The 23,996-nt window shown below is 39.9% G+C and overlaps 1 protein-coding gene across 1 annotated transcript in view; it reads left to right on the top strand.

The window, feature by feature from the left end:
- Positions 1-327: 327 nt before the first annotated feature.
- The window catches only part of LOC125263977 (mucin-5B-like), an 83,513-nt gene continuing 59,844 nt past the window's right edge, over positions 328-23,996 (top strand). The window contains exons 1-8 of the mRNA XM_048183179.1: positions 328-527; positions 9,773-10,016; positions 10,107-10,221; positions 10,296-10,386; positions 10,644-10,747; positions 11,753-11,969; positions 12,054-12,182; positions 12,299-12,416. Of these exons, the coding sequence (XP_048039136.1) occupies positions 9,862-10,016; positions 10,107-10,221; positions 10,296-10,386; positions 10,644-10,747; positions 11,753-11,969; positions 12,054-12,182; positions 12,299-12,416 (929 nt within the window). The 5' untranslated portion in view covers positions 328-527; positions 9,773-9,861. The remainder of the gene's footprint in view (positions 528-9,772; positions 10,017-10,106; positions 10,222-10,295; positions 10,387-10,643; positions 10,748-11,752; positions 11,970-12,053; positions 12,183-12,298; positions 12,417-23,996) is intronic.

The following is a 23,996-nucleotide window of genomic DNA, read 5'->3' as shown; positions in this document are numbered from 1 at the left end:
TCGACGGAGGCGTCATGTTTTGTTTATGCTTGTACAGCCTGTTTCACACAGCGCGCTCTGTGTTGCCATGATCACTCATTATAAGCATATTTGGGCTTGTTGTTTAAGCTCGTCTCATATAGCGAACAGATTTAATGAGTTATTAAAGTGGGCAGACATGAATCGCGATATTTTGGTCTTATTTTTAGCATAAAGTATTTGGATTTATTTCGGTTTATTATGGGCTTATTCTTGTTCGCTGATTTTTCTAGCAGGATCTGGCAACACAAATGAGTCAAACGCTTATAGCCTAATGAGTGACCATGGCAACACAGAAAGAGCGCGCTGTGTGAAAACAAACAGGCTGTACAAGAATAAACAAAACACGTCGCCTCCGTCGACTGTGTTAGTGTGTTTAGTTAAATTGCTGAAAATAACTAGTGTTTTGTCACTGTAATATTACTTTGGTCACGATAACGGATACCAAACACGAGAGACACCAGAACGTCGCTATGGTATCCAAGCTGTCAATCATCGCATTTTCGACGGTGAGTGACCGCAGTAAAGATAGTTTGCGGTTTGATATTCAGATTTCTTTTGGCTATAAATACGCAGTGCGCTGTCATAGACATGCAAATAATACCGAATATCGTTCTCCATGATTTGTGAATTAAGGTGACGCTGTCCTTTGGGCCGAAATCAGGTTTTTTTTCAAAGCGACTCTTAATTTTATAATGGCTATAGCTCCAAATGTTGGACACTTAGAGGAATGAAACTGGTGTCATCTTCACCAGCTTGATCTGTGAATTTTTTCACAGCAAAGCTCTTGTCCGTAAATCCCTTGGTAAGCCCGCCAGTAAGGAATGTGAAAGAAAGGCGTTCTTCATGTTTAACGTCTATTACCAATGAACACGCAGACTGCTGGAATAAAATAACATTGTTTTAGGTAGAGCTCGATTTGTGAAAACTTTCACAATAGCATTTTATCTCGTGGCCGTGTTTCTCTTTGCTCTGCCCCCCGTTTTTTGTATAATATGATATATATACAGGGGCGTAACTACAGACAGTGCAGGCAGTGCAGCCGCACTGGGGCCCGTGCGGCGGGGGGGCCCGCTGCGCACCCGGGCCCTGCCCACATCGCAAGTGGGCCCCTGGCGATGAAGTGTCTCGTCAGGATGCTATATTATACATTCATTTTTAACCCATAATAATAAAACCGATTTAAATGACGTTCTTCTCGTTTTATTAATTTGAGGCCGTTTCTATTGCGTTATTTTGATGACAAATGTGAGAGAACATAATTGTAACACGAGAGTAGAGCGCAAATTTCTCTGTTTTCTCTCAGGCGGATATCTTTCACTAGGCAATTCACAATGACGTGCATGCGTTCTCATAATGGTCTCACGGCTCATGCTCTCGCTCACATACGTGTGCGAGCTCAAGCCTTGTCCTGTGCACTCCGAGTGAACCTTCTTGCTCTTTCTTTAGAATTGTTTTCTCACCTTGAATTAATGTTGCCGTAAACTTTCAACCACCAGACTCTCGATTAAATGAAGAATAGCACCGTATAGGCTAGGGGAGCGCGGTGCACAACCTAACGCGGAGTAAGTAACACAGATATCACTGAACATTTACAACGCAAAAGTAAATTTCTAAAGTTATTTTTTTCCATCTCTGTTTTTTTTTTTGTGTTTATTTAAAATAAGACAAATCTGATATTATTTAATCTTATTTAACAGTTGAGACTGTTATTTAATGCTAACCAGCAAATCCCAGTTGTGCAGATGGGGTGCTATTATAGCCTATTCTATAGCCTAATTTTATAAATTCTTTTGAGAAACCATGAGAAAAGGGCGACTAATGACTCACAGTCAATCTTCAGAAATTATGAATTATTATATTTTTAACTAGCCTACGCTGTATAGCCTAGCTGTATGATGTGTTTGCTATCAAACTCAAAACATTGTATAGGCTATTTTTAATGATTAAAAATGCAATTTTTTATTATTTTTGTATTAATTAATTTTTTGGACATAATGTTTTAGTTTAGATATTTTTTTATTATATAAGGTAACATTTTAAGCTGTCATTTGGTCATGTTAATCTTAATGCGCCTCACCTTTGGGGCATGTTGTCACAATTCACTTCTAAGAAAAAAGTATCCTATAGGCTATAGAAATTATAAGGACTCACCTTTTCGTTTCATGAGATAGGCCTAGCATTTGCGATCTGATTTGTTTTTGCCAGTTCTCAGTTATTAAAGTCTATATAGTTATTTTGAGATAAATGCTTATAAATATGTATTTATTGAATTATTTTATTTAGTGATCTATCAGTTCATCAGATCTTCTATGATGTGTGGGCACACATCGACAGAAACATTGGAAACATCAAATTAAATGCGCTGAGTTTGAAATTGTAAATCACACGTCATTCACATTCTACCGCTTATTGTTGACTATTTATAGGCCTACACCCCTAAATGTTCCCGTTTCTTCCCGCCCGGTATTTTATCAAAAATGGCAGTAACAACCAAAAGTGTTTAGAAATATTTTGAGAAAACCATTAAAATTATTCCACATAATAAATGAGTCTTGTTTTATTTGTTATAATTTCCATGACTTTCCAAAAGAGGGTGAAATATTGAGAGATTGATTATGCTGATCAGACAAAGAAATAAAGATATTTATAAATAGGCCTATATAGCCTACTATAAATCATGTAGGCCTAACGTTACCATGGAACAGCTGTGTGGAAACGCGTCATCACAGTCCGTGAAAGGGTCCATTCATAAATCTCTATTTTGATCATGTGACAAGACTACAACTCCGGCGGCAAAATTAAACGGCTGAGACTTAAGCGAGTAGCCATGCCATTCAAACACAAAAGTGGTTGTAAGAAGAGACAGGAGAGAAAAGAACAGGAGGAGAAGACTGCCAAGCTCCCAAAATTGGATTCCTTTGGATTTTTTACCAATTCTCCCCATCTGAAGTCCACTCCAAGCAGCATTTGTACATCATTATCGGTTCAGCTTGATTCAACTACAACGCTGCCCTCATGTAGCACTAGCAGGTAGTCTAGTCTTAGGAAGCTATCTAATGTTGGTGTAAATAATCATGAATTATAACGTAAATTATTGTGGTCAGCAGCTCATTAATAGCGTTGTAGACAGTGCTTGAAGTGGATGAAATAAAGTGCCGGTACTTTAAACAAATATGGACGTAGTGTTCGTGACGTCACCCATTGGAATCGGATACTGAAGCGTAAAGTAGCAGCGAAAGGCTCGTCGGACGCAACTCAAATAGGCACAGATACTTTTCAAAGGATTCAGTGCACCTTATAAGCTGCCATGCCCCTGGCTGTTATTATTTTAGGGCCACTTTATTGTGTGTATGTGCTTGTGGATTTTAAATTGTTTGTGTGTTTAAGTTCATTTAACACAAAAAGTAGCAATACACAGCTGCAAAAATAAATAAAGTTGAATTAACGTATTTGATTTCCATTGTTGTCCTTGATTTAAAAAAAAAAATAGATTAGTGTCAATGATTCATTTAGCTTATATCTGCACCCTAATTACATACAAAATTACCTAATTACAAATAAAGTAAATTTTAACACAAAACTCTTCACTCTTATACTGAAATCATCACAGACTGTACCTTGATATAGAAAGGCAACTTATTCCACTTCTTATTACCTGAATATTTAAACAACCTTTGACCATATAATGTCTTACACCTACATTAATATATGCTTCTATAGGGTTCTATAGGGTTCCTTTCTAGACACAAGCGCAGTGAGTTTCTGCTTCATCAACCCTATATATAACTGCAGACAAGGGGGCCCATCGTAATAGCCTGCACTGGGGCCCATCATTATTAAGTTACGCCACTGTATATATATGTATATATATATATATATATATATATATATATATATATATATATATATATATATATATATAAATGACCTTGTACAGATAATGTACATCACTTTTCTGATCTGTGAAAACTTTCACAGTTCAGTACGGGTCAGCTGACCCTTCCCTGGGTCACTAACATCACTATTCTGATCTGTGAAAACTTTCACAGTTCGGTACGGGTCAGCTGACCCTTCCCTGGGTCACTAAAATCACTTTTCTGATCTGTGAAAACTTTCACAGTTCAGTACAGGTCAGCTGACCCTTCCCTGCATCACTAACATCGCTATTCTGATCTGTGAAAACTTTCACAGTTGAGTTTTGGTCAGCTGACCCTTCCCTGGGTCACTAACATCACTTTTCTGATCTGTGAAAACTTTCACAGTTCAGTACGGGTCAGCTGACCCTTCCCTGGGTCATGTACATCACTATTCTGATCTGTGAAAACTTTCACAGTTGAGTTTTGGTCAGCTGACCCTTCCCTGGGTCACTAACATCGCTATTCTGATCTGTGAAAACTTTCAAAGTTGAGTTTTGGTCAGCTGACCCTTCCCTGGGTCACTAACATCGCTATTCTGATCTGTGAAAACTTTCACAGTTCAGTACGGGTCAGCTGACCCTTCCCTGGGTCACTAACATCACTTTCCTGATCTGTGAAAACTTTCACAGTTCAGTACGGGTCAGCTGACCCTTCCCTGGGTCATGTACATCACTATTCTGATCTGTGAAAACTTTCACAGTTGAGTTTTGGTCAGCTGACCCTTCCCTGGGTCACTAACATGACTTTTCTGATCTGTGAAAACTTTCACAGTTCAGTACTGAACCAGGGAAGGGTCAGCTGACCCGTACTGAACTGTGAAAGTTTTCACAGATCAGAATAGCGATGCTAGTGACACAGGGAAGGGTCAGCTGACCCGTACTGAACTGTGAAAGTTTTCACAGATCAGAATAGCGATGTTAGTGACACAGGGAAGGGTCAGCTGACCCGTACTGAACTGTGAAAGTTTTCACAGATCAGAATAGCGATGTTAGTGACACAGGGAAGGGTCAGCTGACCCGTACTGAACTGTGAAAATTTTCACAGATCAGAAAAGCGATGTTAGTGACCCAGGGAAGGGTCAGCTGACCCGTACTGAACTGTGAAAATTTTCACAGATCAGAAAAGTGATGTTAGTGACCCAGGGAAGGGTCAGCTGACCCGTACTGAACTGTGAAAGTTTTCACAGATCAGAAAAGTGATGTTAGTGACCCAGGGAAGGGTCAGCTGACCCGAACTGAACTGTGAAAATTTTCACAGATCAGAAAAGTGATGTTAGTGACCCAGGGAAGGGTCAGCTGACCCGTACTGAACTGTGAAAGTTTTCACAGATCAGAAAAGTGATGTACATTATCTGTACAAGGTCATTTATATATATATATATATATATATACATATATATATCATATTATATAAAAAACGGGGGGCAGAGCAAAGAGAAACACGGCCACGAGATAAAATGCTATTGTGAAAGTTTTCACAAATCGAGCTCTACCTAAAACAATGTTATTTTATTCCAGCAGTCTGCGTGTTCATTGGTAATAGACGTTAAACATGAAGAACGCCTTTCTTTCACATTCCTTACTGGCGGGCTTACCAAGGGATTTACGGACAAGAGCTTTGCTGTGAAAAAATTCACAGATCAAGCTGGTGAAGATGACACCAGTTTCATTCCTCTAAGTGTCCAACATTTGGAGCTATAGCCATTATAAAATTAAGAGTCGCTACGAAAAAAAACCTGATTTCGGCCCAAAGGACAGCGTCACCTTAATTCACAAATCATGGAGAACGATATTCGGTATTATTTGCATGTCTATGACCAGTGTTGGGGAAAGTTACTTTTAAAAGTAATGCATTACAATATTGCGTTACTCCCTAAAAAAGTAACTAATTGCGTTACTTCGTTACTTTTTATGAAAAGTAATGCATTACATTACTTTTGCGTTACTTTTTCTCACTGGGGCTGGGCTTGTTTGTTTTTTAATAACAACAAAAAAGTCCTATTTTTGGCAAAAAGGCCCTTTCACACCAACAGTGAAATGAATAAGCCTCAAGCTGAAGGAAAAGCATATTTACACCTGTACAGTAGAGGGCGCAGCTCAAACAAACCTTTCTAATCTAAAGTATTTTTTGCTTATTAGTATGGTTGAATTAGGTATATTGAAGATCAGCAGCAAAGACATTGGTTAATAATTGAGATTAAATACATAAAGTATATTTGTGTAATTTATTATAGTTAATTATTACAGGTTTGCAAAAATTCTGAGATTGCATTTCACTGTTTTTATTCATTTTGAGGAATACTGAATGTTTTCGTGCAAGTGAGATAAGTAAATGCATATTCACATTTAGTCCAATGTTCACACAGCGCACACAACACCCTCTGCACTTTATTTCTCTCTGCATGGGGACAGGAGAGCTGTCAGTCAATAAATGTGAAAAAGTAACTTGCGTTACTTATTTGAAAAAGTAACTTAGATATTTTGTTGTAAATTGAAAAAGTAATGCGTTACTTTACTAGTTACTTGAAAAAGTAATCTGATTACGTAACTCAAGTTACTTGTAATGCCTTACCCCCAACACTGTCTATGACAGCGCACTGCGTATTTATAGCCAAAAGAAATCTGAATATCAAACCGCAAACTATCTTTACTGCGGTGAGTGGTCGTGTTCCGTACACACAAGTAACAATAATTTAGCTGATTCACTCCCGCATTTAAATGTGGTTGTCACTCCTGAAACTTACAGTGTGTACGTGGCCTCTGTGTAGTGTGCGTTAACTGAACTGAACAACTAGTTGTTAATGACGTTTTTTAACGTTCATCAGATATGTGTCTGTGCGGTGAATCACATGGAAAGCACAAGCTGACTTGCCAGATCTTGCTAGAAAAATCAGGGATCAAGAATAAGCCCCATAATAAACCGAAATAAATCCAAATGCTTTATGCTGAAAATAAGACCAAAACATTGCAATTCATGTCTGGTCACTTTAATAACTCAATAAACCCGTTCGCTTTATGAGACGAACTTATATAACAAGCCCAAAAAACACTTATAAAGAGTGAACATGGCAACACAAAGAGCGTGCTGTGTGAAACAGGCTGTAGGCCTACACACTTAAAGGATTAGTCCACTTTTAAATAAACTTTTCCTGATTATTGACTCACCCCCATGTCATACAATATGTCCATGTCTTTCTTCAGTCGAAAAGAAATTAAAGTTTTTGATGAAAACATTCCAGGATTTTTTTCCATATAGTAGACTTCAATGGGCACCAAACAGTTGAAGGTCAAAATTAGTTTCACTGCAGCTTCAAATTGTTCTACACGATCCCAGATGAGAAATAAGGGTCTTATCTAGTGAAACCATCGCTCATTTTCTGAAAAAAAAGAAAAAAAGAAAATTATATAAGTTTTAACCATAAATAAATAAATCTTGAAGTAGCTCTCTTCTTCTTCTCTATAAGAATTACGGCAGTGTAGACACTGCTAAGTGTATTACTGCCCTCCACAGGTCAAAGTTTTGAACTAATTTTTATATACAATATGCTAGTAAATAACAATTAGTTCAAACTTTGACCTGTGGACGGCAGTAATACACAGTGTCTACACTGCCGGAATTCTAATAGAGAAGAAGAAGAAGAAGAAGAGAGCTAGTTTAAAATGAGCATTTATGGTTAAAACTTATACAATTTTCAATTTTTTTCAGAAAATGAGCAATGGTTTCACTAGATAAGACCCTTATTTCTCATCTGGGATCGTGTATAACAATTTGAAGCTGCAGTGAAACTAATTTTGACCCTCAACTGTTTGGTGCCCATTGAAGTTTACTATATGGAGAATAATCATGGAATGTTTTCATCAAAAACCTTAATTTCTTATCGACTGAAGAAAGAAAGACATGAACATCTTGGATGACATGGGGGTGAGTAATTATCAGGAAAAGTTTATTTAAAAGTGGACTAATCCTTTAAACAAAACACGACGCCTCCGTCGAATGTGTAGTGTGTTTTACCAAACACAAGAGACGCCAGAACGTTGCTATGGTATCCAAGCTGTCAATCATCACATTTTCGAGAGTGAGTTATGTTCAGTACACACATGTAACGATAATTTAGGGGATTCACTCTCGCATTTAAATGCGGTTGTCACTCCTGAAACTTAGTGTGTATATGGCCAACTGACTTTCTTCTTTCTGATAAACAATAGGAGATATTTTAATAAATATCCTGACGCATCTGAACTTTATAATGGTGAACGGGACCAATGAGTAAAGCTGAAGAAAGTGCCTCCATCCACATCCATCCATCATAAACGTGTACTCTACACAGCTCCCGGGGGTTAATGAAGTGAAGCGATGCATTTGTGTAAAAAAAAAAAAAAAAAAAAAAAAAAAAAATCTATAGGCTATTTAACAAGTTATGAAGAAAAATATCACCAGACCGCCTTCCGTATTCAGTGTATGAAGAAAATGTAAAACTCTTGCAGTTCACAAAGCATGTCCTACGCCTTCCCTATTCAGCTTACAGAAAAAGTGTAATTTACCAGATGCCAGTTTGAAATTTCTTCGTACCTTGATTACGGAAGGCGGTCTGGCAGAAGCTAGATATTTTACTTCATAACTTACTAAATATGGATATTTTTTTTACACAAATGCATCGCTTCACTTCAGGAGGCCTTATTAACCCCCTGGAGCCGTGTGGAGTATGTTTATGATGGATGGATATGGATGGAGACACTTTCTTCAGCTCATACTGATCCCTATCACTGCTATTATAAAACTCGGATACGTCAGGATATTTATTAAAATATCTCCAGTTGTGTTCATCAGAAAGAATAAAGTCATATACACCTAGGATGGCTTGAGGGTGAGTAAAAGAGGCACTACACAGACCGATTGGTGTATGACATGAAAACACAGCGAAAGCGATTAGAGAGCAGATGGCTCTGTATGATTTTGAATCACTCTCGCTGTACTTTGATGTCATACACTGATCGGTCTGGGCAGCGCCGCACTGAATTATTGGTTTCACTCAGTTCGTTCAAAACACAGATTCAGAAATGAAACAATGCTGTATTTGCATGGAGACGAACAGTTCTGCTGCTTTGTCTTATATTTTCTTGTGTATAAAATAACATAATATAAACTTCTTATTTACTGAACTATTGTATAAAATCAGTATTCTCGTTATATATGGGACAAAAACAGCACTCGTGTAATATTGAACTCGTGTGATATTGCTTAACTCATGTGATCTAAAATGAGCCAAAAACTCAAACGGCATTTTTGCCCCCATATCTTTAATTTTAGGGACTTACATTTACATATACATTTACAGACTTTCTGACTTTATTATAAATTTCATCACGCAGTGTGTTTTTGCCCTGCATCATACAATGATTTTAATCCATTCATAAATTTCAAAAATCAATATTCTACACGTCTGTTTATAACGTGATGTTGACGGAACAAAGACCAGTGCAGCACCACAGTTTAGAGAGCACACAGGCTTGCAACGGGGGACAAATTAAGCTTATTTGACAACAGTTCCATATTAAAAAATAACCCATTAAAATTTTTAAAGCACTTGCCCCTCCCCAGACCTATGTAGTTCATCTGACATTATTCGATTGATGACAAATATGACGCAGGGCAAAAAACTTACTGCGCGATGAAGCATATCATGCAGTCAGAAAGTCCCTAAAATTCAAGATATTCAATGTTACTGCTAAACACATTTAATATATTTTCAGTTGAATTAAAAACAAGAACTTTATATTGCCCAGGTAGTCATTTGTTTGTAATTTAATATCAAATTCTGTCAACCCATCTCTTAGACAAACAAGTCTGTAGCACATGGGGTAACTACCACTTCAAGAAATTCGATGGAGACATTTTCCACCTACCATCCACTTGTAATTATATCATGTGTGCACTGTGTGGAAGCAGCTATGAGGATTTCAACATTCAGATGAGACGAAACGTGGTAAATGACCAACCAACTATCACTAACATCACAATGAAGTTGAACGACACTGTAGTGGAGCTCACCAAAAACTCTGTCATGGTAGACGGATCACTGTAAGTAAAAGTTATTTATGAGGATCAAAGTTACAGCAGATTTGTTTTTGTTTTTTGGAAGGCTGTGTTTGAATGTATGTTTTGTGTTAGGATGACTCTGCCCTTTAGCCACTCTGGTGTTCTTATTGATAAGAGTTCCTCTTACATCAAAGTCACTGCTAAGCTCGGACTAGTGGCCAAGTGGAATGAGGATGACTCTTTCACAGTGAGTATGTTATCAATCAATATGCAAAATACCAGATGTTTTGCAAGAAAGAAGCTGTAATTGCCTCTTTTTAGGTTGAATTGGACATAATGTACCAAAATAAGACCTGCGGTTTATGTGGAGACTTCAATGGCATCCAGTTACACAATGAGTTCATCAAAAAAGGTAACTAATAAATACATACTTCAGTTACGTCTACATCTCTATATATATATATATATATATATATATATATATATATATATATATATATATATATATATATATATATAAATCCTTAGATTCTAATTTTCACATAACAAAATAGTTAGAATTATTTTAACCTGATTTCACAACTTGATACTTCACTATGAATTTTATAAAACAACAAACCTAAAATATGTTTTATATGCATAATTATATGAAACTCATCTTTAATTAAGATGTCGACAGATCTGTATATGACTATGGACACTTCATAAAGATGGATAGTTCAACAGAAAGTTGTATGAAACAGATCAGTTCAACAAAGGCATGCAAAAAAATGGTAAGTTCTTTGTGTGTGTGTGTGTGTGTGTGTGTGTGTGTGTGTGTGTGTGTGTGATTTCACTGCTAGAAAACCTAATGCTTATTATTACTTTATTTTTGTTTTGTTATGGTCTTTGATCTTGGAAATTTTCTTCCCCAATTGTAGCTGTATTATCCATACATATGAAAATAATAAAATATGGCATGCTGTTGCACCACCCTGTAACACCATTTTAAAAAAATCACTTTTATTCTGTTTATAATTGTTAACCATTTCAAGCAAAGTTAGAAGCAAAATCTAGATTTATTTCATTATATTTAAACTTTGCATATTACACTGTCCACAGCATTTGAACGTGATATTGTTTTTCTTAAAGTTTTTTTCTACAAATCTTGTCTTTAGTGTTTTGCTGTGGTTTAGAATTTATGGCAGTGCAAACGGAACTATAGTGAGCGAAATCTTGTGCTGTATCTCACAAACTTGAAAATCAGCTATCCAGCATTGCTAATGTGAAATGGGTTAAATTACAGGTATTCAAAAGTTTTGTTTGAGGCACTTATTAAGAGACAGTTTTGCATGTTTACCAACAAGAAATGTGAAAAGAATCATTTTCCATGCCTGGCCAACTCTTTGACAACATCTGAAAGGACTAAAAGTGTGTAAAATGAGAGCCTCCAATTCTCTTATTTATCCTCTTCTTCCTCCAATGTTTAAAAATATTTTTTCTTGGTTATGTGAACATTTGAGTAAACATTAAGGGAATGATTCATTTGATCTTTTTGCAAACATTATAGGAAAGTTAATTTTGAATGTTCTCTGAATGTTCTGAAACAAGTGGTAAGTAATAACATTTAAAAATGTTCATTGAAAGCATGAAATTGTGCTGTAGTACCTTATTTTTTTGCCACTTTTATTAATCTCTATGAAGTTGAGCACCACTGTTTCTGATACCCATATCTTTACCGAATGTGTTTATGTCGTTCATTATGTACTTCAACATATCTTGCTTCATGCTTATTCTAGACATCAGTATGTGAGCAGCTGCTCTCAGGACCATCTTTCAATAGCTGTAAGGACCTCATACCTCTTGACTCCTTCATCAAGGCCTGTGAATTGGACATGTGCTACTGCACCAAAAGGACCAGATCCTTTTGTTTTTGCAGAACCATCTCAGAATACTCCCACCAATGTAGACAGGCAGGTGGAAAGCCTGACTCGTGGAGGACTGAACAGTTCTGTGGTAAGTAAAAAAATTTCAGCAGCCTATTCCAACTCTTGTTTTAAGTTGAAGTATGAATGGCTTTAGCATTATACATCTCTTTAGGTAAATCATGTCCTTACCACAATATGGTGCACCAAGAATGTGGAAACCCTTGTATCAACACATGTTCAAACCCTGACAGAGGGCATATTTGTGAGGACCACTGTTTCAATGGATGTTTCTGTCCTGCAGGTATAATCTGATTTTAAATGTATAGTTGTCGGCTTTTATAGTTTTACATTTTGTTTCTTGCAAATGCAAAATTATTTCCACGTTAAGCAAATGATGAAAAACATGTTGTGTTATAGGATACCTGTTTGATGACCTCACTGGTAGAGGTTGTATTGCGAAGAATAAGTGTCCCTGCATCCACAATGGAAAAACATACAAACCTGGACAAACTTATAGAAGTAACTGTAAAGAATGGTGAATATATATATTTTATGTATATATTGCTTTCTTTGTTAAGTTAATTTGCATATCTTCACTACATTCAGTTTTCCTCTGCAATTACATTGGTTCCTTAATAGTGTAAAATTTTATTATTTTCTTTGAGACTAAACATCTCAGTTTTTTATGATTTAAACTAAACATTTTTTTCCATCATGACGCACTTGTGTCAATGATCAATGGATCTGCAAAAACACAGACAGCCCAGGGACTTGCTCTGTGGAGGATTCTCATATTAATTGTTATATGTATATATTGTTAAATTAAATGTTAATTTAACATTTAATTTGTTATCTTAAAGGTGCTGTATGTAATTTTTTGACAGTACTAAAGCATAAAATGCAGAGATTTAGGAACATACCATCAAATACTTGCTTCTCTGAAAAACAATGCTACAGTTAGTTATTCTATTTTCAAATGTGTGTTCTGGGTCAGAATGTCTGCTTTTGTTTTGGTCCGTGTGATCCCACCCACTGCCGATTTACACAATGGTACTCGGCGGAAAATACATAGATGGTAGGAAATGAATTCGTTCAGAGATCACAGATTCTACCCGACCTAAAAAGCCTCAGCATCCATCCAAAAAGCTCTTATGTCCAGAGGCATAATAAAATGTGGATAAAATACTGGAGATGCCTTTGAGAGATGGAGACAACTTAAAGCCCAGAAAGACTTTAAAGGAATAGTTCACTCAAAAATTAAAATTATCTCATAATTTACCCACCCTCAGGCCATCCTAGGTTTATATGACTTTCTTTTTTCAGCCGCACACAATCATAGTTATATTAAATAATTTCCTGGCTCTACCCAGCTTTGTAATGGCATTGCATAGAGTTTTTAAAGCTCTAAAAAGCTTGTCTATCCATAATAAAAGTAATCCATACAACTCCAGTGGGTTAATAAATGGCTTCTGAAGTGAAGTATCCATATTTAAAACTTTATAAACTACAATCACTGGCTTCCGGCAACAGCTGTACATGCATTCATGCGAGAGTTGAGTTCTGGCGGAAGGGTGACCTATGACCCGACATATGATGTAGGTGTAGCATAAGTTTAGATGAGAATTGACGAACGTGGAAGCACAGAGGATAGAGAAAAACAAAATGCTGGTCATGAATTAGAAGTCTAAAACAAGAAATTTTAAAGAAAAATGTTGGAATGTTCTATATAAGAGAACAGGAGCTACATCCTATGTCATACGTCGGGTCAGAGGTCACCTTTCTTCTGGAACTCGACTCTCTTGTGAGTACATGTACGGCTGTTGCCGGAAGCCAGTGATTATAGTTTCTAAACTTTTTTTTTCTTTCAAAAAAACATTCCTTGGCTTCAGAAGGCATTTATTAACCCTCTGGGGTCGTATGGATACATTTTTTGATGTATGGATGTGCTTCTTGGACACTATCCAATGCCATTACAAAGCTGGGAAGTGGCAGGATATTATTTAATACAACTCTGATTGTGTTCGTCTGAAAGAAGAAAGTCATATATAGCTTGAAGGTTTAAAAATTATGGGATAATTTTCATTTTTAAGTGAACTATTCCTTTAAAACCAATGCTGATTTGGCTAATTTCTCCTTGATATGTAAGTATTGAGCTTCTGCTAAAGTTAGCTAGCTAATGTATCCAGGCTACTAGTAGGGATACAATTTTAAGTACATTGCAAACATATACATTAGCTGATCAACTTGCAGTGTAAGGCTTGTCGATTTCCATTGTCAATTGCGCTTGTTCCAGTTAGGTGTACTCAGTCTGGCAACCCGCATGAACGAGTCAATATTTTTAATTTAGAATGCAGTACCCATTTTAACCACAAGCTGTCAATATTAAATACTATACCTTTAACTGCTTCAAAATACAAGCTGATAACAAAATCATTGACTATATTTTCATGCACCCTCATTATGTGATTCTAATGAGATTTAGGCAATATTGCAATTAAAATTTACCTCATGTAAATGCAATACTTTGATCAAATTAATTTAAGCACAAAATCTTGGCAACCGTATTTAGTAGTAAAATTTGTAAAAGTAGTAAACATCACATTTTTTGCTGTGCTGAAGAAACTGAGCTCATGTTGACAATGTTGCATGACATGAATATAATGCAGTATATTGATAGTCGAAAACATTGAAATGAAGATGTTTTAGGCGCTTAACCAAAAAAAAAAATTCCAATATGTCCATAGAAATGTGTTTGCATTTGATAGAAGTAGATTAAAGGTGCCCTAGAATTATAAATAGAATTTTCCTCGGCATAGTTAAATAACAAGAGTTCAGTACATGGAAATGACATACAGTGAGTCTCAAACTTAATTGTTTCCTCCTTCTTATATAAAGACCTCCGAAAAACAGGCGAATCTCAACATAACACCGACTGTTACGTAACAGTAGGGGTGTACGCCCCCAATATTTGCATATGCCAGCCCATGTTCAAAGGCATTACACAAGGGCAGCCAGTATTAATGTCTGGATGTGCACAGCTGAATCATCAGACTAGGTAAGCAAGCAAGGACAACAGCGAAAAATGGCAGATGGAGCAATAATAACTGACATGATCCATGATATCATGATATTTTTAGTGATATTTGTAAATTGTCTTTCTAAATGTTTCGTTAGCATGTTGCTAATGTACTGTTAAATGTGGTTAAAGTTACCATCGTTTCTTACTGTATTCATGGAGACAAGAGCCGTCGCTATTTTCATTTTTAAACACTTGCAGTCTGTATAATGCATAAACACAACTTCATTCTTTATAAATCTCTCCAACAGTGTAGCATTAGCCCGTTAGCCATAGAGCATATAACATCAAACTCATTCAGAATCAAATGTAAACATCCAAATAAACACTGTACTTACGCGATTAGACATGCTGCATGACGAATACTTTGTAAAGATCCATTTTGAGGGTTATATTAGCTGTGTGAACTTTGTTTATGCTGTTCAAGGCAACCGTGGGCGGGGAGCGTGAGCATTTAAGGGGCCAGCAGCCCTGAATCGGTGCATAGTTAATGATGCCCTAAAATAGGCAGTTAAAAAAATTAATTAAAGGTCCCGTTTTTCGTGTTTTCTTGAAGCTTTGATTGTGTTTATAATGTGCAATATAACATGTGTTCATGTTTCGCGTGTAAAAAAACAGTATTTTTCACATAATTTACTTATCTGTATACCGCTGTTTCCACTGTCATAAAAACGGGCTGATGACTTCCTTGTTCTATGAAGTCCCTCCTTCAGAAATACGTAACGAGTTCTGATTGTGCCAGCGGTTCCTGTGTTGTGATTCGACAGCAGTTTAGCGCATCTTGCCCGGAAAGGTCACGCCTCTTACCATAACATGGAGATGCATGCGCTCAGTGTTATTGTAAACATGTCTTTAATTTTACCGTATCAATTTAAGTCGGAATCAGACCCGGTGATTGGACTGCGGGATGAAAATAACAGTGTTTCGACGACATGGCGACAAACACACTCTACAAACGCAACTCTTGTGTATTCCTGTGGGCGGAGGTTAGTCAAAAAACTGTTTTAGTGACGTCATTAAAGAAGGAAGTAGAGGGATGTAGTCCAAACTGGCCGTTCGATGTAGGCGACTTCTGTTAAATAAAATATCTCGCTTGGCATTGAACTTTGAGCTTTATAATTTTACAGATTTTATTTATACTCTAACAACAACATTACACACTAACTAAAGTTTGAAACATGGGATCACGAAGATCGGGACCTTTAAAAAAAATCTATGGGGTATTTTGAGCAGAAACTTCACAGACACATTAAGGGGACACCTTAGAGTTATATTACATCTTGTAAAAAAAACGTTCGATGGCACCTTTAAAACAGAGGTCAGTAACAAAACTACTGTATGCGAGTTCATCATTTGTGCTATGAATTGGGTTCCCTTTCGATACTTCACTCGTACTGCGTATGGGGAAAGGTCTTCTTTTTCCCCGTTACTGAAGCCTTTTTCAATAACGCAGTGTAACTGAATCGTCATTGGTTCACTCATAGACAAGTTGTTGAACCAATGACAGCGCGGCATAGCTGCGCGGCCTATGGCGACAAGTCCGCGAATATTCCCGCCGAAATGGGTGGGGTTAGGCTATATAAGCAGGCGCTTCGCCATAGGATTTCAGTTCTCTCTCCTTCAGCTACGACTTCATATCGCTCTTCGCTGATCTCCGGCTGAAGCCTTCACCGCCTGGAAAAAGCTCGCCTGGGAGAAGTTCTCGCCGCCGTCGAAGAGGCTCCTGCAGCAGACTGAGCTGAGACCACCGGACGAAGACAGCGGCGGCACCCTCGCAGACTGCTGCCTCGAGCGCCGCTCTCGAGCCGCCCGCTTCCCGCTTCCGGCCGCCTCTCAGTGCGTCTTTTGCGGTTTGCTTCAAATGCCGTCTCTCCGAACGCGTCATTTGCCGGGTCCTCCCCCACAAACCGCGTTCGCTGAGGATGCGTGCTCTCACTCGGGAGCACGAGAGCGAGCTCTCACTCTCAGCTGAATTTGACATGATGCTCTCCCCTGACTTAGGCGAGACTCATGATACATTTTCTATCTGATTGAGTGTATTTCTCCTTATCTCAATGCGCGTCGCTCGCCGGTCCCTCCCCCGCGAGCCGCGTTAGTTCAGAAATATGACATGACTTTCTTCCCTAGCTTGGGTGAGAAACGTTATATGCTTAATAACATGTCGCTCTCCCCCCTCTTGGGTGACACTCATGTTATATACATTCAGTTTATATAGCAGATTTTTGCAGAAGTTATCTGAATCTCTCAGCTGAATTTGACATGATGCTCTCCCCTGACTTAGGCGAGACTCATGATACATTTTCTATCTGTGTGAGTGTATTTCTCCTTATCTCAATGCGCGTCGCTCGCCGGTTTCGCCCCGCAAGCCGCGTCGATTGAGAAATATGACGTGACGTTCTCTCCTGACTCAGGTGAGAAACATGTTTATATACTTATATATATATTCTGCTGTTTGCGCTGAGTTTCTCTACACATTGCTTGCCCGTTCCGCCCCGCAAGCCGCATTCATTGAGAAACATAACATGTCGCTCTCCCCCTGTCTCGGGTGAGACATATGTTATATATATAATATATATATATATATATATTTCAGTTGATACAGTGTATTTCTGCCGAGTTTGCTGAATTTCTCAGCGCGTTGCTTGCCGGTTTTGCCCTGCAAACCACGTTCTTTGAGAAATATAAAGACACTCTCACCCGTCTCAGGTGAGACCTATGTTATTTATATATTCAGTATATCAGTTGATGTAGCATATTTATTCCAGTCTCTCTGCGTGTCGCTTGCCGGCCCTGCCCCTGCAACCCACGTTCATGAGGACGTACGCACTCACTGAAAGCGAGCTCAATGCTCACTTGTGCTCAGTGGAGCTAACATGCTCATTATGCTGGACCTCTGTTCATGTGATTTGCTGGCTCTGCCCCGCAAGCCATGTTCATTGAGGAAGAGCGGTCTCACTTCCGACACCGCTCGGCTGAATATACCTTGACGCTCTCCCCTGACTCAGGTGGGACTCATAGTGTATATTTTTTCCAAGAAGCATATATCTGTTTGCTGAGTTTCTCAGCGTGTCGTTTGCCGGTTTCACCCCGCAAGCCACGTTCATGAGGATGCATGAGCATTTCTGAAAACTCCCCGGCGCCATTCAACCCCTTGTCACGCGGGCCTGGCAGGCCATCCCCGGAGTATCAAGTGGGTTCTGGGGATAATATCTCAAGGCTACTCGCTCCAGTTTGCTCGCAGACCCCCGCGTTTTGGCGGGGTGCTTCCCACTTCAGTAAACACGGACGACGCTCACGTCCTCCGAGCCGAAGTGATGTCTCTGTTAGAAGGGGCCTATAGAAATAGTCTCCCCCTCAGAGAGCGAGTCGGGGTTTTACAGTCATTACTTCCTCATCCCCTAGAGTTATGGCGGTCTCAGACCCATCTTAGACCTCAGACTCCTGAACCTTTCTCTCATGAGATGGAAGTTCAAGATGTTAACGCTGAAGCAGATTCTCGCGCAGGTTTGCCCCGGGGACTGGTTCTGCTCGCTGGACCTGAAAGATGCATACTTTCACATCCAGATAGCCCCCCATCACAGGCGATTCTTGAGATTCGCATTCGAGGGTGTGGTTTACCAATATACGGTCCTTCCATTCGGGCTGTCCCTAGCTCCTCGCACTTTTACCAAGTGCATGAACGCGGCGCTTTCCCCACGGAGACAGTTGGGAATCCGGGTTCTCAATTATCTCGATGACTGGCTCATCCTAGCCCAGTCACGAGCCGAGCTGGAGCATCACAGATCCGTGCTACTCAGCCACATGGAGTGCCTGGGTCTCAGGGTTAACTTTGCCAAGAGCTCACTGCTCCCCAGCCAATGTATAACGTTCCTGGGTGCAGTCTTCGACTCAGCCCGTATGACGGCTGTAGTATCACCAGAGCGCGCTCTGGCCATTCAGCAGCTCGTGGCATCGGTCAGGAACAGAGCCTATCTCCCTCTGAAGTTCTTCCAGAGGATGCTAGGGCTGATGGCTTCCGCCTTCCCGGTTCTGCAGCTCGGCCTTCTTTGGATGCGGCCTCTGCAATACTGGTTGAAGTTCCGGGTCCCTCCTCACGCCTGGCGGCACAGCCGCCTGCATCTCAGGGTCAATCAGGCCTGTTTGACAGCTCTGAAACCCTGGATGAACCCTGTATGGTTCAGTCAAGGTGTACCCCTATAGGCGGTGTCCAGAATGGCTCGTGGTCTCACGAAGAAAGCCATCTGCACATCAACTGCCTCGAGATTTTGGCAGTGATTCGAGCCCTTCACGTGTTTCAGGCACACCTGACGGGACGCCATGTCTTAGTCCAGTCAACAGCATGACAGTGGTGTCATACATAAATCACCAGGGCGGTCTTTCGTCCAGCCGCTTATGTGCTCTGGCGAAGCATCTTCTGGAATGGGCATTACTGAGGTGACTCACATACCCGGGAGAGCAAACTTGGGAGCAGATATGCTATCTTGGAGCAATGTCCCCTCAGACGAGTGGATGCTCCACCCCCAGATGGTTCTCACGATCTGAGAGTTCTTCGGGAAGGCAGAGGTAGACCTCTTCGCCTCAGAAGACAACTCTCACTGCCCAATTTATTTCTCGATGGAGGACGATGCGCTGGCTCATGTCTGGCCCAGCACCTTCCTTTATGCTTTTCCCCCGATCGCTCTGATCTCGCAGATCATCATATGAATCAGGGCAGACAAGCACAGAGTCCACCTGGTGGCCCTGCTCTGGAGGAGCCAAGTTTAGTCCTCAGAGCTGTTCAGGCTTTCCACGAAAGCTCCGTGGCCGATCCCCCTGAGACGGGACCTCCTCTCTCAGGCGAACAGGACGATTTGGCATCCCCAGCCAGAACTCTGGGCTCTGCACCTCTGGTCCCTCGATGGGAGCCTGCTAACCTCCCCGGGGACGTGCTGAATACCATCTCTCAGGCGAGAGCTCCGTCCATGTGACGCCTCTACGCCCAGAAATGGTCGGTCTTTGTTGGCTGGTGTTCTGCACGCAACATAGACCCAGTGGAGTGTAACATATCTCCGATACTGTCTTTCCTCCGGGAGAGTTTAGAACTGGGTCGCACCCCTTCAACGCTCAAAGTTTACATAGCAGCCATCGCAGCGTTTCACGCTCCTATCGCTGGCCAGTCAGTGGGACGAAACAACCTTGTGGTGCGTTTCTTGAGAGTTTCTAGGTGATTGAATCCACCTCGTCCTCTCACCGTTCCCACCTGGGACCTCTCTTTGGTCCTTAGAGCTCTCAAAGGGCCTCCCTATGAGCCACTGTGTTCAGCTGACCTCAGGCCCCTGACGCTCAAAACCGCTCTGCTACTTGCACTAGCATCGGTTAAGCGTGTTGGCGACTTGCAGGCCCTCTCCGTGAGCCCTGCATGCCTTGAGTTCGGGCCCAACGACTCCAAGGTCGTTTTGAAACCTAGGCATGGCTACGTCCCTAAGGTGCTCTCGACTCCATTCATAGCACAGGTCATTTCCCTCTCAGCGCTTCCTCCCTCGTCGGACGAGTGAGAGCTGGAATTGCTCTGCCCCGTCAGGGCATTAAGGATCTATGTTGAGCGATCACAGCCTTTCCGGCAATCCGATCAGCTCTTTATCTGCTTTGGCGGCCGCACCAAAGGGTCTTCGGTCTCAAAGCAACGTTTTGCGCGTTGGATAGTCGACGCTATTACTATTTGTTACTCCTCTATGGGCCTCGACTGCCCCATAGGAGTTAGAGCCCACTCCACTAGAGGAATGGCTTCCTCTTGGGCCTGGTCTAGTGGAGTTTCGATTAAAGACATCTGTGAGGCGGCTGGCTGGTCCTCGCTGTCCACTTTGTCAGATTTTATCATTTGGACGTCCTGACCTTACAAGCTCGGGTCCTCTCGGTATGATTCAGCGGCCTCTATCGAGCTCCGCTTCATGCCACTCTGGGAGTTAACACTCTGAGGTCTGAAAACGCGCCGGCGCGTTTTGCAGGTTTTTTTTCACATTGCAGCAAAACAGACTTAAAATACTCCGTCATTTTTTGTCATAGAGACATAAGTAATATATCAATTGAAACTATAGAATATCTTCTTTTATTTGTATACACTCAGAGTAAAAACACAATGTTGTGCTTTTTGTAAAATAAAGAAAACTAACATGATGCGTGATTTCTCCTCTCCCTCTGAACGAAGTCCAATCTGATAGTTCTCAGAAAATGAACTGTAACTTAGTGAATACTAATCACAGAAAAATTAAACTTATGTCTAAAAAAACGTTAAGATGTCAGGTTTTAAATCATGTAAGTCAAATCGAAAACAAACCTTCTGTGTTTATGTAATCTGTATGAAAAGAGAGCCATGTCAGAAGTCCGTGATTCAGCTCATTACCCGCTAATGCGGCCACGCCCACAGAGCCAGCGCTATTCAGACGCAAATTCAGAGGCAATACATGCATTCATCGTCTCAATCGTGTATTTATTGTCTTGAAAAGTGTTTATCTGGATGTAAAAGTCATGGTTAGGGAGCTCTAGAAGACATGCAGTTAGTTCCTGTTTTCTTTTCTTCTATAGATGAATTTTAGATGAGTTTTTGTTTCTTTAGCGCCCTCCAGCTGCAGTATGAATTGGAAACTCCATTCATGGAATAGCCTCTTCTTCTTTTAGATGAATTTGTGGACTAAAAATGCACAGAGAGCGCCCTCCGACTTCAAGGATGAATTGAAAACACCAGCGCTCATAGTAATGACAATGAATATTAAATAAATATAACTCCTCTGTATAGAAAATTGACATAAGCATATGAGAATCCAATATTTCTCCAAATGTGCATGCTTTTAAACTAAAAGCCTATATTCAGACTCTTTGCATCACAGAAATACATTATATTTTAAAGTATAATATAAAACCATTACTTTATATTGTAATAATATTTTTCTGTATGTTTCATATATTATGATGAGCTTGAGACATCACAGAAGGTTTTTTTCACAGCCTACCTGACTGAAATGCCTCATTAATATGCAAGTCATTTCAGCTCATTACTATCCAATTCTTTTGTCTTCTCAGGTGAGAATGGCCCATTTTTCAGTGGTGATTCACGCCTCCATGCATACTGTGTTTCTTGGCAAAAAGTGTCTTACAAAAACTAAATCAATATATTGTTTTATATGAAGGAGTAGGCAGCATAATTTTTACATAATTTTGAAGCAAAAACTCTAGTTTACAACCTACAATACCCTAACGTATTGTAAACACAGATTTACTATACTTTTTTTGGCCTTATTTCAGTGACTTAAGTTTTTTGTTTTTTCAGTAACCACGCATAAACATTATTCCTTCAAAAACACAAACATGTACATACATGTTCCTCGCATATTATTGTAGCCTAGTTTGCGCTGAATACAGTGTAATGACACTTTTGTCATTTATATGTTTATGAACAACTGAAAAAAGCACAAATGTCAGGGCATGTCAAAACTTCTCCAGGCCCCAAATCAGCCTCAGACTCCAGAGGGTTAACTCCCCTTTTGGTAGTGTAACGAGGGTTCAACGGCTCCGGCCTTCTCACTTGTCCTCTGGTTCCCTCGCGGTGTCCAAGACAAGTCCAGTCGGGTCCCTGCCGTGGCACGGCACGGTTGAATTCGTTCCCCATACGCAGTACGAGTGAAGTATTGAAAGGGAACGTACTTGGTTACTAACGTAACCTCGGTTCCCTGAGATACGGAACGAGTACTGCGTTACATGCCGTGCCACGAGGCTGCGGCTTTAGTGTCGTCGCTTCAGTCGAATGACCTGAAATCCTATGGTGAAGCGCCTGCTTATATAGCCTAACCCCGTCCATTTCGGCGGGAATATTCGCGGGCTTGTCGCCATAGGCCGCGCAGCTATGCCTCACTGTCATTGGTTCAACAACTTGTCTATGAGTGAACCAATGATGATGCAGTTACACTGCGTTATTGAAAAAGGCTTCAGTAACGGGGAAAATGGAGACCTTTCCCCATACGCAGTACTCGTTCCGTATCTCAGGTAACCAAGGTTACGTTAGTAACCGAGTACGTTATGTGAATTATGGCGATAAAACACAAACACAAATCTTAACGAATAAGAGGTTTGCTTATGTTGTGTAGACATCTTAGTGCGATTAATCTGTATTTTGATTATTGAAAATAACCACATTATTGGTGGACATATGAACATAGTCATTGTTGAATCATTTAGTTACTGTACAACAATATCGTACAACATAATTACATAACTACATTGAATTAAGTATTAGCATACCTTATAAAAGAATAAATCTGTGTTCAGTTATCAGAATGAACATTGTGACATTTGTAATTAGGGCCCGAGCACCGATGGTGTGAGAACCCTGTTGTAATTGGTCAATTATTCTTCTTCTCCGAAATGAATCGCATTTTTGAGGGCCTAAACATGCTCGAAAACTCATGAAACTTTGCACATGCATCAGAAGGGGTGAAAATTTATGTCTGATGTGGGTTTCAGAATTAGGTGTGGCAAAATGGCTCGATAGCGCCACGTACAAAATTTCAATTAAGCGCCCTTTGTGCTACTTTCACGTATAAGTATGAAATTCGGTTGACACATCTAACAGCCCAATACCTACAAAAAAGACCCTGGTTGCAAAATCTGAAAACAGGAAGTGAGATATTTTGAATTTTCTCCGCAAAATTTTTGCAGTTTTTGCCATTTCCACGCGCTGTACTTTAACAAACTCCTCCTAGAGCTTTAATCAGATCAACATCATATTTGGTCAGTCTAATCTAAAGGCCTTTGCAACGTTAAATTTCGAAGATATTGAGTTTTCTTTCGAGGGCGTGTCTGTGGCGGCCTGACAAAGTTCGATGTTTTGCCATGAAACGGGAAGTTGTTGTAACTCGGGTATACAATGTCCGATCTGCTCCAAACTTCATGTTTTATTACAGTCCTGGCCTGAAGACATCTACATGGCAATAATGAGTTACAGTTATAGCGCCACCTGTGGGCAACAGGAAATTACATGTTTTACACTGTGTGTAAAACATTACACAC

The sequence above is a fragment of the Megalobrama amblycephala genome, linkage group LG3, assembly GCF_018812025.1.
Source record: "Megalobrama amblycephala isolate DHTTF-2021 linkage group LG3, ASM1881202v1, whole genome shotgun sequence".
Classification (NCBI taxonomy): domain Eukaryota; kingdom Metazoa; phylum Chordata; class Actinopteri; order Cypriniformes; family Xenocyprididae; genus Megalobrama; species Megalobrama amblycephala.
This window is presented reverse-complemented; position numbering and strand designations above follow the sequence as displayed.